The following is a 17,565-nucleotide window of genomic DNA, read 5'->3' on the forward strand; positions in this document are numbered from 1 at the left end:
TCACCGACAAGACAGAGAAGACATCAATCAAACCTCTAAACCACACACACACATTACAATAACAGAGAGCTTTGCACCAGAGGTCAGCAATCAGTGTTTGTGGTCCAGATCTCGGCACAAAGACCGGCTCCAATTACTATTGTTAGTTTGGTACGATAAATTACTATTAATTATTACAGTTAAAATATACCTGCATAACATTCTAAACTTTAAAATGACCATAAAAACTACTAGTTTACAGCTCAGATAATAAATAATTGAATAAAATTAAGATGTATAAAATGATAAACCTCACATTTCAGCCTAATAAATGATTATGCATGTTTTATATAATTAATCTGAACAAAAACAGCAGATGCTGATTCATGCAAATTAACTGTGACAGTAGGTAGTGCTTATGGAAAAGCAGAAATACAGCGGTTACCATGGTTACTCCTGTATTACACCCCCTCCCCCTCCCCTCCCTCAATATAATAACTACTTTCAATATCAGAAAGGAGAATTTTGTCAAAAGTCAAGTGTGCTGGTATGATTGAATGAATATTTAAATGAAAATTTATGATCCCATATGTAAAATCTGGAGTACAGAATTTTCCCACCATCTGAACGATTCAAGTTTCCGATAAGATCAGGATATCATGTAGATAAATCGATACATTTAATTAAAATGACATTTTAAATAATACATCAGCACAATGATTTCTGTCCAACTGCCAATTTCACCCAAGTCAGCAATTACTGCAAAACTTGATAAAACTTAATAAATAATACTAATTAATTTAGTATTATTTACTACTGTGGTTCTAATACTGAACAAAGCAGCAGGCAAATTAACTATAAAAGGGTATATTTATTTACAAGCCTATTTAAGAATGTACAATGAATAAATACTGAAATAGCCATTCGACATACTGACTCCAGAAACCATGTAAGATTGTTTGGACCTTGTTGCAGACATGACTTCCTGTGTCAACAAACCTGATTGTATACTTTGTTGAAGGCGTCCTGCAGTTTGCCATGGACGGAGGCGAGCTTCTTAAAGTCTCTGTTGGCCTCGTGAACGGGACAGAGGATCTTATAAACCTCATTTATGGCCTCGTACATGGCAGCCTAGAGGAGAGGCAGAAACTACAGTCAGCCGTCACTGCGCTAATAATCCCACAAAAATGTGTGTCGCTGACTTAAAAACAAGTCTAAATCCCTTTGATTCCCTTGGATGCTCTCAGGTTTCGTGAGCTCTCACCATGTTGAAGGAAGCAGCTGCTTGCTCCAGAAGTCCCACGAGCCCTGACTCACTGAAGTACTTCCCTGAACAGATGCCCTCCTCTTCTGGGGACAGGATATCATCAGACACCGCAGACTCCTCCAGCACATTGGACGAAATACTCTGTGAAATGCAATTCAAGTGTCAAAGAGACTAAAAATCAATTTTTTTGGTTAAATTTATTCCTCTCAATACATCTAAATTTTTTTTTTTAAAACATTATTAATTTATAAAACATTATTTTAATAAATTGACATTTTTATTTGACAAACTATGTTTGCAAATAAATATGGTATGATTAGTATAAATACTGCTGTGAGATTATTATTTTCATTAAAGTAAAATTGTATTCATCTTTTTTATTTTATTTGTGTGTAAACATTTGACTGTAAAATGCAAATGCAAGAATTAGAGTATTTACCAGAGTTCCCCTTTTCACCAGTTAATTTCCATGACTTTTTCAGTTCTTAATTAATGAATACTGGATAAAGAGTTCTACCAAAAGAGCAAACCTTAACTATAAAAAAAGTATATTTGCTACGGAAATTAGATTTTTTAAATGACCAGATTTTGTTCATTTTTATGACATAATAAAATAAAAAAATAAAAAAAATAAAATTGTATTATTAATATACTATTATAGTATTTTTTTTTATTTTGAATTTCCTTTTACCGCCATATTTATAAAAAAAAAGAATAAAAAATGCAATCTTTTTTTTTTTTTTTTTTTTTTACATATTTCTATATTGCTTTAATATATTTTTATTTCAGATTTAGTCATTTTAGTACTCCAACAACTTATTTTGGTTAGTTGGAAAGGCAACATTTGTAATATAGAGCTTTATTTCAATTATTGGAAAATAATTTTAACAGTTTTAGTTAACAATAACAACACTGGCCCAGATGAAACATTTTAGATAATTTAAAAAGTTTAAGCTTTTTTTTTTTAACCAAGCCTAAACACACACACACACCGAGCATTTACCTGGAAGGACACACAGCCGATGGGGAGGTAGCGGCAATCTTCAAGCATGTTGAGGTACTCGGCCACCAGGGCGGCGCTATGCACCAGGCAGTGTGCTGCCTCCGCATGGTTCCCTCTCTCCGAGTGCTTCCCTGCCATGTTCTGCAGCCAGGTGAGTCTCAGATCTGGAGAGTTCTGATAGCCCTTAGCAATCCTACACAAAGAGAAGAGCCACCTTCACATACAGCACAGGAGCCACATTAGACGTCCTTTGGGTTTCATGAAGAGAGAGCACTGACCTGTACATGAGGTCTAAGAGCATCTCTGGGTCCTGCTGGTGCTCCTTCATCTTCACAGTGTCAGTGAGAATCATGTGGAGGTTGAAGACGAGATCCTGAACCTACAGACACGACAGCAGAACATTAGCATCATATTAGTGACTCTCCTAGAAAGCAACATTTTTATGGCAGATATAAAGTGTAGAAAAATATATCCTTAAAGCCTGACATTTAAAATTATAATCCTCAGACATTTGGATTATGTAAAATAAAACAAATAAAAAATGTTTAATGGAATAGTTTATTAGACCTTTAGACAAAATCTTAAAAAATAAAAATAAAATAAAACAATTAACAATAATTTATATATGAAGAGTTTGGTTCCAAAACGCAATAAATCCATTTAGATTAATTTGAGTAAAAATGTGTTTTCTTTACCAAGAAAGTGGAAAGACGAAAACCACTATTTTCTGTTTCAAACTTTCACATAGCATTTGTAGGTCATAATAACAAAAAAAAAAATTTAAATCCAGGTTTTGATTTTCAAAGATTTATTATAAAAACGGATTATTTTTCCCCCCAAAATGCAATAAATCCATTTAAATTATTTTTTTTAAAAATGCAATTAATCCATTGAATCAATATAAAAGTTTTTTTTTCATATTGAAACTGTTGAAAATACACAACAACGTAAGTTTTAGTATAATATTTTTATTAAGAACTGTAAAGAAGATTGAAAACATGTTTCCTCCTCCCGAGTGCCTCATCTTCTTAATCCCCTCACGTAAATGATTCGATTTCGATGCCTTATGTTTCTTACCCACCGCAGAAACAACCACAGGTTCTTCAATGCCGTCAAAATTATTCATTTTTTTGTTTGTTTGTTGATCGAAAAGTACAAAATAGACAAGAAAAACTAGGAAGCCGGGTGTATTTATGGCGCTGCCGTTACGGTTTACATTGTGTGGAATGGTGCGTTGTGATTGGTTGAGAGCGGATATATCGCATTCTGCAGAGAAGGGAGACTGGCGTTTGTCGCGGTTTGGAAAGAAAGGGAGAAAACATGACAGAATAACACGGCGGATATCGCATTTTACTTAAAATTAAACATTGACTTTTCAATACCAACCAGATACAATACTGATTTTTGCAGTAACTAATTTATTTTAAAAATGGCGTTTATCGCGTTTTGGAACCAAACTCTTCATATATATATATGTATATTTAAAAAGTATATATACAGTATACATTCTATGTTTTGTCATATTTGATACATCGGGTTATTGATATTTATATGGCCAAAAAAGTCGAATGACGAAATTCTAATAGCTTGTAATGTAATTCAATGATTACATAATAGTGCATATAAATATCAATTGTCACTCTATATCTCCCAAAGTCCCAATATGTCTCAGTAAAATGACATTTAAATGGTTAATTCTATGATCAAATCTCTGTAGTTTTTATTGTGGGGAGCAAAACGTATGGATATGGATAACCTAATTTGCTTTAGTCCAGTCGATGTTCATGTTGAAATATTAAAAACCTTATTAAAGATCATCAATTAAACAAATCATTGAAGATTTCACAGAGTTAATACATGTGTATCAGGACCTGAAGGGGACTGACAAAAGGCATATAGTAGATTTCAAGTTTTCCAGCAAAGTTTAATTCGTGTTTATAATTTAGCGGCCTTAGAAGTTCATGTATTAAATATGATACAGTATAGGCCGTAGTCGGGTTAGACGCTGTATTGAATTTAACAGATGAAAGCGAGGTTGTGAGGGACAGACGCACACGGCTTTACAACGGCACGCACTGAATAAAGGTCCTGGATAATGTCATTTTCATAACTCACAACTTTTAAGACGTTTTCATGAAGTTTTCAACTATCAACTGAAAGTTTGCGTTCCGTCAGCTGAACAATTGGTATGTTGTTAAACAAGAGTACGATCCCTTACTGTAACACGATCCAATGAACTCTAATTCTATCCCTCAGTGTTTTGTTTTCCTTCCTGTCAAAAATTAAATATGGCGCTGCCCTGACTAAGGTCTATAAGGTTTTTAGGGTTAAAGGGCACATTAGTGGTGGCGGTTGGGTCCCCTGCGGCATTCGGACCTAGAACCTTTTAGCTGGCCACCCAGATTCAAGTGTTTGATACCTGCTCAGGGAAGGGGGAATCTCTGAGCTCCAGGTCATCCTCAGCATACGTGAGAATAGTTTTTAAAGAGCGCCGCAAATGCTCTTCGTTGAAGTTCTGAGAGGTTCCCACGAGTGAAGACAGAGACATGGTGACCTGCATCTTCACACGGGCAAAATTCTACAGATCGGGAGGAAAGACACAGGATTTGATTTAGTTTATCATGTCTTTATAGGGAAAGCTGAATCAAGCATCAGAGTTTAACGTGACATTGTGCCTTACGTTGCCGATCTCAAAGTTCTGTCTCATGAGCAGGTAGAGGGAGGCGCTGGCGTGGCTGCGTACGGAGTTCACGCTGCTGCTGCAGTGACGCAGTAACCGCAAACACAGATCTGCACAGAGCTCAGTGTCCTCCTCAAACAACATCTCTGGGAACTAGAGAAACACGTGCACAGCTTAGCTACTTCTACAGTTTCCTTCGTGATCTATGTAAAATAACAGGCCATATGTACACAGAGCTGACCTGAACAACTAAGAAAAGTCTTGAGTGTTATTTCACAACAATGATTTTAAAAGACACATAAATAGCATGAATAACTACACTGTAAAAAATTCCGTAAAATTTACAGTAAAAAAAAAACGGTAGCTGTGGCTGCTAGAAATTTACCGTAAAAATTACGGTAGCAACATTTTAGGTTTTCCAGACTTAAGGCCATTGCACACTGAGTCCGAAATTTTCGTATGCGTTTTTTCGTATTCGAGATTCGGTGGCTCTGAATTGTCAAAACATCATTCAAACACCATTCAAACTGATTGCTACGGATGCGAAAAACGCAGAAAATCGAACCCGATTCGATTTTTTTTATGACGGACGAAAGTTTCGGAGGCAGTGTGCAAGCGTGATTGACATTTATTTTTTAACGTGCGAAAATTTCGGATGCGAATTTCGGACTCAGTGTGCAATGGCCTTTAACTTAAATTTACAGTAAAAAAAAACGTATTTCATTATCTGATATAATGTTAATTTACCAACCTATTGAAGTAGCAATATCTGTTTTGTTCCATTGTAAAACACTGACAACCACTAATCACAGTGGTGATGAGTCACATGATGAATCAAAGCTCATCACGAGCAGCTTTTCCACAAGAAAGTTAATACTTTATTAGAAGCTCAGTGTCATTCACACAAACACTAAACACCATCATGGTGACACACATGAAATTTAAAAAAATGCAATAAACATCAATTTAACAACATTAACATAAAACCCTAATGTACATAACTCATTAGAAAAAACTATGAAGAAACCGTTATTTCAACAAAAATACATCAAATGTGAAGTGTCACGCAAGAAATTGCAGGAATGTCAATTTACGTTTTTTCACTGTAAATTATACAATGACTTGTTCTTTTTCACTTCCAAAAACTGCAAATTTAACAGTATTAGTAATTTTACAGCAGTGTTAATTTTGACAGCAAATTTTGATTTAGTTTTAGTCATAGTCTTGACTAAAATGCCATTTAGTTTGTCATATTTTAGTCATCTGAATTATTTAGTTTTAGCCGACGAAATACAATAAGATTTTAGTCGACTAAATCTACAGTAGATTATGTTACTTAGGTTAACATAACAGTTATGTTACTGTTATGTTACTGTAGACATCAGTTCTGACTGGATCGCTTCCCAGATCGTCAGTATCTAACATTTTCGTCTAGTTTTTATTCGTTGACGAAAATGTCAATAGATTTTCGTCATAGTTTTTGTCATTCAAAACTAGGTTTTATTTAGTTATCGTCTCGTTTGCGTCTGTGAAAAATGTCGTTGACGAATAATTTTCGTCAACGTAATTAACACTGTTTTACAGTGTGATGAATCACAGTCATTTACCCGATATAGTACGGAAACTTTCTGTTAACCAATTAACAGTTTTTCACTTTTACCGTTAAATTCACGATCATTTTTCACAGTGTAGAGTTTTGCATTGAAAGTTTTGGCTGATACCAATAAGCTGATAATTATATTCATCAAATGAGCTATAACCGATAAATGGCTGATACACAAATGCTATAGTGTTTTGTCTAATACCCCTGGTGCAGGAAGGGTTTTGCACCAATGTTCAAAACTCAGGGTTAGCCAGACACAAACCTTATAGACCAAAGCTCTCTGTGTGCTGAAGCAGTGCTGCAGGAAGAGGGCGCTCTGGTTTCCTGCCATGCTGTGAAGGAGGACTCTCAGCACACCACTCAACACACTCTCCTTCAGCTCTGACATCACCACCGTCTGATGCAAACACACACACAAACACTTTTAATCTAAGATACACAGTTGTAACGAATGGTATCTGTTGTAACTGCATTCAAATGTGAGCAAAAATGTCTCCTTTACTTTGACGATGATCTCCAGTGTGTCCAGGGCTATGAGAGCAGCTTCTGTTGCCAAGTTTCCATCCACTACCGACTCCTGCTCCATCTCTGCCTTGGTTCTGCGCAGAGACAGCGTTTACTGTAAGCTATTCATAGTGCCCATCTGACACACACACACAACTGCACATGTACCCTGTGATTATGTGCTTCATTAAGTCGACTGACAGTTACAGCAACAGCATTCAAATGTCCAATGAAGCTAAACAGCAATGGAAAGATATTCAAAAAGCGAGAGAAGGGGGGGAAAAAGACACACTTATCCACTCTGTCTGCGTTCTGTCTCCAGTGAGTGACGTTTTTCCTCCAGCGGACATTCTCCTGACCTCCGTAAGGACTCCGCTCTGAGGAGCGCACAGGACCAGTGATGAATGACAAATTCAATGCATCAACATTTACTTGGGCACAAATACCAACAGAGCATCTGTCGTACCTCTGCAGCGGCGCACCATCTCCTGTCTCGCTCCGATGGTGCCGAGTATGGCCTCCTCCAGACGGGCCTTCATGTCCTGAGACTTCTTAAAGGTCAGACTGTTGATCCTCTCCAGGGTCTTCTTCCCCTGAGAAGAGGAACAATGAACAGGACGATCAAAACACTAACATCCAACACACAAAAAAATCTAGTCAAAATTCTGCTGGTTTAACAGAAGACACTTATTTTTGTGAATTTTAAAGGGGTCATGTCATATGTTTATCTAAAATTTAGATATCTAACATCAGACAATTATAGTTTTAAACTGGCCCAGCCTTAAAGGCACATTATGCAGAAATTGTGTTTTAGTCAAACAGTGACCCCTATTGTCGCTGTGGAACACTTACACTGTCGTAAATAGCTATCTAGACATATGTGGACATTTTTGGACTGGTCTAATTATCAACAATGGATGAATGAACAGCATCGTAAAAAAATGGCATACTACAAGCAAGCGCAACAACATAGAACGCAATCAAGTTTAGAAATAAGAGATTTAGGCTACTTAATCCATCAACAAGATCGCCAGGTCAGCATCGCGGTTGAATCCAGTGCTGCTTTTTAGCTCGCGCCAACTAGTGAAAGCCCGACCGAGTGGGACTGTCACAAGGAAATAGTCAAAGGATTCAGTTGCGAGTAAACAGTAATTTATTGAGCACAATAGTAGATATCCGTATGGGTCAAAATGGAAGCAGACAGAAGAAGACTCAGGCTCGGCAACGCAGGGACGCAGTGGGCAGACACAGATGCAGGAACAGGTAGAAATTCCTCCGGGAAAATCTCAGGAAACCACAGCATGGTACAGGAGTGGAATGCAGGAGAACACGGCGAGTAGAACCCTGGTAGCCTCAACAACCAACTGACAAAGACAGGACGAGGTAACAAACAATATATCGGACATCCTCATTCAAAACAGCTGGCGCTGATCAGCTCATCAGCCGCGCCCGCCCTCGCGCTCACTCACACAACACGCACACACATAGCGAGGGCGAATCAGGGACTCTTTTCCGGTTCCTCACGCGGTCAGATTCTCTTTCCCTTTTCCAAGTCTCTTCCGACCGCGTTTTCTTTGCTTTTTCCATTGTCAAGTATCACGTCTGAAATGCGCGCAAGTGTCTTCGTGCTTCATATGTGGTTGTTGATGTGTGTGACGTCGTTGCCGTAAAGCAAGTCGTGATTCTCGCGAGATTTGTCGGGGGCGCTCCTCTCAAACTTGCATTGCTGGTTTTTCCAGCGGCGACCCCGCCAAGCTTTATTACCAGGATGATTCGCCCTACTGTGAGTTGGTTTACCACCGAAATGACTTTGAAGCTGTTATATCAAGGTACAATTCTTGCATAGTGTGCCTTTAATAACAGCCTCTCTGTAAACCAGTACATGGCATTCATAAAAAATAAATAAAAAAATACATGCAGTAAGGTGCCACTCACATAACGATCGCAGTCCTGTCATGTGGGAACATCACATTTGCATTTTTTTATTCCCTCCAATATATAAAACATTATTTATTTCAGTAAAAAAGTTATTTTTTATTTTACACAATACGGTTTCAAATAAATATTGTATTAGTAGAAAAAAAAAAGTTTACATTTAAAATTCTCAGATTTGATTTGATTTTTATTTTTATTTTTTTTAAGTTAGGGGAAAGTGGCAGGTGCTACATAGCCAGAAACAGCACAATGTTTGATTGACTTTCTCAAATGTTATTCTCACTGTTCCTTTGGTATTAAAGAAAAAAAAACGTATCAATCCTACTTTGACTAGTCATTATTGAGACGAGGGATGTGCCTGAAGCTGAATACCTTATTTGGAAAGGCATGGAAAATGACGCAATAACGCATTCTACGGAGCCCCTAAAGGGACATAGTTAGGATTGCTGCCTTGAAACCTTCAGCCGGAACTAGACTCGTGTACGGCCGTTACCGGAAGCCAGTGATTATAGTTCCTAAAGTTATAAATATGGATATTTTTCTTACAAAACCGCATCGCTTTGCTTCAGAAGGCCTTTATTAACCCCCTGGAGCCGTACGGAGTACTTTTATGATGGACGGATGCGCTTTTTTTTTGGGCTTCAAAATCAAAGGTACTATTCACTGCCATTATAAAGTTTGGAAGAGCCAGGATATTTTTTGATATAATTCCGATTGTATTAAGCTGAAAGAAGAAAGTCATATACACCGGATGGCTTGAGGGTGAGTAAATTATGGAATCATTTTTGGATCTATTAACCCTTTAAATATTATAAATGTATTCACATTCACTGACATTGACAAATCCATATGAACCCACTAACTTAAAAAGATGAGAGGGGGATGTGGATGTACCTTGTATTCGAAACAGGACAGACAGAGGTGAAGAAGATCAAGCAAGCGGTTGATTTGTGGCACAGACAGGTCTGACACCCATCGCTCCAACAGCCCAGCGTCTCCATTCTTCAACACCCACAGGAAACAAACCAGCAGCGTCCTGCTGCACTCCGCAGAGAGGGCGCTACACTGACGGCCCGCCTGAACCGAGAAGCAAACGCAAACACATTTACAATACACAAATACACTCACACAGAAAAACACAACAAAGCCGGGCTTGATTAGACATCACATCCGGCAGCCTGTTTGCATATACAGAGGATGTCCACTCCTTACACACCCATATGTATAATAAACACTCATTTTCTCAGCCATACGCTTGCCATTAATATTCACTAATGGACAGGAAACAGTGTTGTACACCTTCAGGGGAAGGAGTTTATAATAATTGCCCCTCTTGTGGAGGAGGGCGGTACTGTAGCAGACAGAATGAGCAGGAGTTTGTGTGTGTGTGTGTGTGTGTGTGTGTGTGTGTTTGTGAAGGGCTCCTCTAGTGGTGATATTAAGACACTGCAGATGTGACCATTCAGTTGAACTTGAGGGAAAATTCCAGAAGACCATGAACTATCACAAGTAATTCTATTTCTGTTGTTTGTCTTTTCTATTTATTCGACTAGAGCAGCAGCAGCATGGGTAAAGAATGTGGACTCAAAAAATAAACAGTGAGTGCATAAATATAGCTTATTTCAAAAAAAAGAAAGGAAAAAAAAAGAAAGGAAAAAAAAAGGTATTTTCTTATTTTTGGCATAAGAGGAGAGTGATGTGTAATTGGGGAATATGGCCAGAACCCGGTGAACTGCTAGGCCACAGTTCTGAAAAATAAATCACTGTTCAAAATGTTAAGTGTCAGTAATTTTTTTTTTTTTAAATAAATGAATACTTTTATTGAGCAAGGACACATTCAATTAATCAAAAGTGACATTATTAATATTATATTACAAAACATTTATATTTCAAATAGACGCTGAGGAACTTTCATCAAAGAATCAAAAAGTAATTTTTTTTTTAAAAATCAACAAAGATATCAAGCAGCATAACTGTTTTCAACATTGCTAATAATAAAAAAATGTTTCTTGAGCATCAAATCATCATATTAGAATGATTTCTGCAGGATCATGTGACACTGAAGACTAGAGTAATGATGCTGAAAATTCAGCTTTGATCACAGGAATAAATTACATTTCAAAAACAGTTATTTTAAATTGTAATAATATTTCACAATAGTTCTGCTTTACTGAAACTTCGATCAAATAAATACAGTAATCATAAAAGACTTATTTTAAAAACATTACACATTCAAAAACACAGTCTTCTTCATCTAAATCATAACATGACTTATTAATGGTGTTCAGCGAGCAGGTACTCACCACTGACGGCAGAGTGAAGGGGTTGGCTTTGGAATGGGGGAGGGGTGAGCCAGCTATCGCCATGGCAACAGACTGGCTGATGGTGCCGTTGTCTGGGTCGTTATCGTCGACGAGCGCCGAGGCGTGACGTACCCGCTGTGGGGACGTGTCTGGGACATACAAAGGTGGAGAGATACAGATCTTGGCTGAAATGGGACTTTTGTTCAGTTTTTAATGACTCTCCGGAGCTCTGACCTTTGGAAAACTATTAAAGTCATAAACAAAGTGTTCATATAAATAGCCGAAGAAGAGATAAGCAGACTGCTCTATTGTGGGCACTCGGCCCAAAGGGTCTCACTAACCGGTGAAGTCGTGGAGAAGGGGCAGCGTCTCCATGACGATGGGGATGAGTGGCAGGTAGAGCTGGGCGATGTGCGAGCGCACCTGGGGATCTGTGTAGCGGAGGTCTGCATCGTGACTGCACAGCAGAGAGTGCAGCGCACTAATGGCCTTCTTGTGGAGGAAGAACACACTGAGAACGAGAGAGAGGTGTGAGCTGTGTGATTACAGTGTTAGAGAGTCCATGCATTTTTAAAGTCCTGTTTATAAGAGTGTCTAAGGGAGATGAAACTGCTGTCATCATTTACTCACCCTCATGTTGTTCCAAACCTGTATGAGAGTTTCTTTCTTCTGCTGAACACAAAAGTTGTTTTGAAAAATGTTAGTAACCAGACAGTTGACGGCATCCATTGACTTCCATAGCATTTTCTTTTCATTCTATGGAAGTCAATGGGGTCCATCAACTGTTTGATTACCAACATTCTTCAAAATATCTTCTTTTGTGTTCAGCAGAAGAAATAAACTCATACAGGTTTGGAACAACTTGAGGGTGAGTAAATGTCGATGATTTTTCACATAGCAAAACATGCTAATAATTGGTTAAAATGTATTTGTTCCATAGCTTGGTTCTTTGCTTCTTTTTTTTTCATACATGCGTGACTGTTTACTTGAGTAATTGACTAAGTTAAAGCAATAAAAGTCATCAGCATATTTCTTTTAAGGCTGGAATACACTACAAAGCTTTTAAATAAACAGATTTTTAAACACTAGGCATCACTAAAACAGCACTAAACAACTGAGAGGATCACACATAACCAGACGTTCAAGTCATTCTGAATACAACAAACTGCAAAAACAGGTGCCTTGATGCTAAGAGATGTGTGACAAATGAAAACAATCGCTGCGTCTGAATGAAATCGCATACTGTCTGAACAGGTACTAAATTTTTCTTATACTATAAGTATAAGTTTAGGGAAGTATTCGATTTCGGACGTGAATTTGTTTTCTAAAATCGGCTCAAATTATCAAACATGTTTGATCTCCTACGGCTAGATGGAACCATAATATGAAGGTGAAAAAATTCATAGTCTGTGCTCATCATACACTACGTGACTTTATATCGGTCAACTCCGACTTCAAACTGATGATGGCTGTGTCCGAAATCGCCTCCTATACCCTTAAAAGGGGCACTATTTGAGGGGACAGCCTCAAATAGTAGAGGTGTAGAGGTGTCCGAAACCATAGTGGATGTTATCAAGTGCCCTCATTCAATCACACAACATACCGTGTACAACCGATGTATGCTCAACGGCTAGAGAATACCCATAATGCACTGTGAGTCACGCGCCGAATTAATTCCTGCGTCTGACCAGAAAATGCCGCCTGCAGATAAATCATCCATCCATCTTTCAAAACGCTGGTCCAATGTGGCTACCGCGTAATATCAGATGGGTGTAAATTCATTTTTAATTGATTATTAAATTGTTAAATTAAGGCTTATACACAGTTTCCATGACAGAGTTGTCATGGAGACTGGAGCTGCCAGTTTGTAAGTTTCAAATGATTATTAAACAGCAAGCACAAACTATGCAAAAGTGGCAGCCCTTCCGGCGCACTCAGTGTCCGAATTCACTCACTCGTCTTCATTCCCTCCTTCAAGTGGACAATATTAGTGGAGTAATGTAAGGAATAGTGAACACAGACACAGCCTATGACTTTCGACAACTAGCGTCGACTCCTCCAGTCTGCAAAGTGGGACAAAAGTCATGCAGTGTATTCCAGCCTTTAACCATGGAATCGAAATTGGCACTGTGAATGTGAACTTAGAGTGAACCTGATTATTTATTTTTTTAATTGTGACCTTTTTACAACAAAATTGTGTTCATTTGTGCATATTAAAAGTGGATCTTAAGACTACACAAATCATGTACAAAGCTAAAAACAAAGTACTTCCTAGTAATATTCAAAAATGGTTTAAGGAAAGAGATAGTAGATACAATTTAAGAAGGAGGGGAAATCTCTCTCAATCAATGGCACGTACCACACTCAAAAGTATGTGCATATCTGTCAATGGGGTGAGGTTGTGGAATAATTTACCTGTAATAATTAAGGAAAGCAATCATATTGTGCAATTTAAAAGAAGGTTTAAAATGTCTATACTAGAAAAGTATATGAATTAAGGTGGACTTGGGACAAACGTCTCATTTTCTCTTCAAGAGGTTGATTTGAATTACCATACAGTCTGTTTCTTGCCATTTCATTAATATTTTTATTATTGTTAGTATTACATTTTGTGTCTTTTTATTATTTTTGTCGTTCTTTCTCATTTTTTCTTTTGAACATGCTGAGATTATGTTCTTCTTATTTTTTTTGTTAAAATATGTTCTGTTACTAATGATCATGTTCTGAAGAGGAAAAAGAAAAGAAATAAATTATTCATTCATTCATTCATTCAAAATAAAAAATAAATAAATTGTAGCCAAATTTTATTGACCATGAGATGAAAGTAATCAGCTATTGTCATGAAAATGTCTAAATGTGTATCCCTAGTAAAATACTTGTGTAGGAACGTTTCTCACCCCTCTCCGTCTGGCTCAAGGATGAGTGACAGTTCAGCCAACAGAAGGCCAGATAGAAAATGCTGCTGGCGGAACGGCACCGACAGTTCGAACATGCTGACCACACCCTGATCCTGAACATGACAGGAGAACGCTGAGCTCTGCGAGAGAAGACACAGAAAAGATCTGCTTCAGAACCGCCATACTATAGTGTAGTGCACTTTATTTCCTAAGGGAACTCCTTTGAGTGTGTCCAGCTTGATATAATGTGCCAGACAGCAACATAGCATCCATCATGAGAGGATTTATTTTCCACAGTGAGAAACACTTTACCACACAATTACAAACAAATCAGGAAACTCTACAGCACTGACACTACAATTCTGAAGATTATGTGAATGTGGTCAGTTTATATACAGATTTGTAGAAGAGAGAGCACTCTCCCTAATCCAAACAAGAGAATATGAACACCCAGGATTTAATTTTAGCCACATGACACAAAACTGAACTTGTCAAGCTTGAGGAGTAAAGTAAATCTGCCTTGCAGGGTCTAATAACATCCCTCACACTTTATCATGCATAATTCATTTCTTATAATCAGTCTGAGCTGAAGGAATTAAAGGAAAAAAAACTGCATTTGTGGCATAATCTCAGTTACCACTGAAAATGATTGCAGCTCATCTCTCTTCATAATTTTTGTTTATTAAAAAATCTAAATTGTGTTTACAGTAAAGCACAAGTAAACATGGCACAAATGTTAAAACATGAAGCCCATATTTTTGTTAAAAGTACTGAAATGTACACTAGTGTTCAAAAGTTTGGGGTCAGTAAGATATTTTTTATCCTTTGTATTCAGCATGGGCATATTAAATTGAACAAACGTGACAGTACAGACATTTATAATGTTACACAAAATCCATTTCAAATAAATGCTGTTCATTTCATCAAAGATTCATAAACATAATGATCACAGTGTCACAATTTAAAGCAGCACAACAGTTTCCAACATTGATAATAATAAGAAATGTTTCTTGAGCATCAAATCAGCATATTAGAATGATTCCTGAAGGATCATGTGCTGAATTATTAATGATGCTGAAAATTCATCCTTACAATCACAGGAATAAATGAATGAATTCAAAATTTCACTGTATTTTTGATTAAATGAAGCCTTGGTGAGCATAAGAGACTTCTATAAACACATTTTAAAAATCTTACTGACCCCTTTTGAATGGTAGAGTATTGCTCTGAAGGAGGAGGGAAAAAAACACTTTACAGATAGTTTCATAATCTCCCTGTCTGACACACTTCCGTGTATTGTGGGAATGTTACCAGGTTTTACAGGAGTTTTGTGGTCATGACATGAAAGACTGTTTATATAAATAGGTCTAAATAGAATCTGCACTGTATGAGGAAAAAGCAGCACATTTACGATAACAGCAATTGCTGTTTTTCCCCCCAACTGTGTTAGAGTGTGTGTGTACCTGAGAGGTAGTGGAGGATGTGGAGGGTGAGGGCGACGCGGGGGGACTGAGGGTGGCACAGGGCAGGTTCAGGGTGACGTAGTGCTCGTGACTGCAGACGATCCGAATGAAGTCCATCCTCAGCGCTGTCAGAGAGCTGGGGTTCTGCGCTGTGTGGAGCTTATTATTAATCTGCAGACACAAATGTACCAAACTGTTCTCTTAAATGTGGTTCTTAAATGTGTCACAGCTGTGACACATTCTCATGTAGTGTTTTATGCCTTGTTCACTAAACCACCAGCAATCTATTTTAACCAGGTACTATGTGTGCTAGTATAAGCATTTAAATTAAAGGCCCACTGAAGTGCCTTGAAAAGCGCAGTATTTTTCAATGTTTTGATGTAATTTCTACCGAAACTGGAAGACAGGGTGGGGCATTTGAACAGCTCCTCCCCTTTTTTTAAATAGCCAATAGCGTTTCATTTATATCACAGCTCAACCAGGGCCGTTGAGCTCGGTAAAGACGCAGTTTCCTTCTTATCTCTAACGGTTTCTCCTCCATTTTGCTTTAAAATATAGCGGTTTGCGTGAGACTAACGTGAAACCAGACTTCATTCACCCCAATGGAAAGCATATGTACACTGCCTGAATCGTTCCCCGTCCCCTGTATAGTGCACTATGTGTCATTCACCATGTAGAAAATAGTAAATGTTAGGGGTGTAACGATATTTGAACCGAACCGAAAAACCGCGATACACCACCCACGATACGTATCGCGATACTCTCATGGTGAACCGAACGCGCCCCGCCCCCTGCGGCCCCGCCCAGCCCCGGCTCATTGCACCTCATGTGTTATGTGTACACAACGAATACAGGGCTGTTGCCTAACCACCATTAACCACTTATAATCGCAATAAGCTCAGTGTTTTGTTACTTTTGATAATAAGCCAGGTGTAATCTTTCAAATTATGTCTATTTGATCACGAAATGCAAACAATAAATGCCGTTTTGGCGCTCTTAGATGTGGCGTGACAGATATCACTGTATGCATGCGGCAGCGCGGAGCGCGATCATCTCTTCCTCAGTTACAGAATAAACATGAATGGACACCCGAAGGTATGTTGAAAGATACAGTATACTTACTGAAAGGCATCATAACTCGTGTAAACACTCAATCAGTGTTTCAACAGCGGAAATACGTCAATAAAACGCTTAGTTTTTCACATAGCTTTATATTTACCTCAGGCAAGTCATTCAGTGTCCACAGCTTGCTGGTTTGCTAACTCTTTCACTAAATAAATGCTATATATTAGCCTATATATTATATTTTACTTAACCTGTTTATGATATCTTGATTATTTAATGTATGTTTAAAATAGTTGTCATGAAAATAACAGCAACTGTGTAAATTATTATATGACAATACCAAATTAGAGTAAAAACATGTTAATGCAAAAATTGCCTTATGTGCAGTTTACATGTTTTCATACAATTTGTTATTTGAGTGTTGATTATTATTATTATATAATTTAGGTTAAAAGTCTAGGCTCTGTTGTTAAGCTTTAATGTTATAGTAATGTGCAAGTAAGGGCTGTAGTTTACAGCATTAGCAGATAATTTTGTTGTCCTTGAGAAACGTTTACTTGTAATTGAATTAATTTAAAGACAAGGACCCAAATTGTTCATTAAAGCACTGTTTAATAAAAAATAAAAGCATTTTTAGCTTTCTAACCCCCCCCCCACCCCCTCCCCCACACCCCACCGAAATGAACCGAACCGAACCGAGACCTCAAAACCGTGGGACGAACCGAACCGTCAGGTTTGTGTATCGTTACACCCCTAGTAAATGTGTGAACAAGTGACTGATTAAGCCGCAGCGTCTATTTGGGGGCGGGACGCTTTAGATTCTAGAGAGAATTTGATTGGACAGAAAATCTGATGAGAAGCTGAAG

The 17,565-nt window shown here is 37.8% G+C and overlaps 1 protein-coding gene across 4 annotated transcripts in view; it reads right to left on the reverse strand.

Annotated features, from left to right (window-relative positions):
* LOC130086540 (dedicator of cytokinesis protein 6-like) overlaps positions 1 to 17,565 on the reverse strand; it is a 57,571-nt gene that overhangs the window by 8,423 nt on the left and 31,583 nt on the right. For all 4 annotated transcript variants that reach the window (XM_056252619.1, XM_056252611.1, XM_056252616.1 and 1 more), the window contains 15 exons: positions 15,635 to 15,805; positions 14,172 to 14,311; positions 11,616 to 11,785; positions 11,275 to 11,423; positions 9,866 to 10,048; positions 7,503 to 7,629; positions 7,329 to 7,413; positions 7,035 to 7,131; positions 6,795 to 6,929; positions 4,930 to 5,082; positions 4,669 to 4,827; positions 2,528 to 2,628; positions 2,250 to 2,442; positions 1,244 to 1,387; positions 979 to 1,110 (listed from right to left, as the gene is read on the reverse strand). In XM_056252619.1, the coding sequence (XP_056108594.1) occupies positions 979 to 1,110; positions 1,244 to 1,387; positions 2,250 to 2,442; positions 2,528 to 2,628; positions 4,669 to 4,827; positions 4,930 to 5,082; positions 6,795 to 6,929; positions 7,035 to 7,131; positions 7,329 to 7,413; positions 7,503 to 7,629; positions 9,866 to 10,048; positions 11,275 to 11,423; positions 11,616 to 11,785; positions 14,172 to 14,311; positions 15,635 to 15,805 (2,139 nt within the window). The remainder of the gene's footprint in view (positions 1 to 978; positions 1,111 to 1,243; positions 1,388 to 2,249; positions 2,443 to 2,527; positions 2,629 to 4,668; positions 4,828 to 4,929; positions 5,083 to 6,794; positions 6,930 to 7,034; positions 7,132 to 7,328; positions 7,414 to 7,502; positions 7,630 to 9,865; positions 10,049 to 11,274; positions 11,424 to 11,615; positions 11,786 to 14,171; positions 14,312 to 15,634; positions 15,806 to 17,565) is intronic.

Source organism: Rhinichthys klamathensis, unplaced genomic scaffold (genome assembly GCF_029890125.1).
Source record: "Rhinichthys klamathensis goyatoka isolate OS25496 unplaced genomic scaffold, OSU_Roscu_1.1 h1tg000004l_1, whole genome shotgun sequence".
Taxonomy (NCBI): domain Eukaryota; kingdom Metazoa; phylum Chordata; class Actinopteri; order Cypriniformes; family Leuciscidae; genus Rhinichthys; species Rhinichthys klamathensis.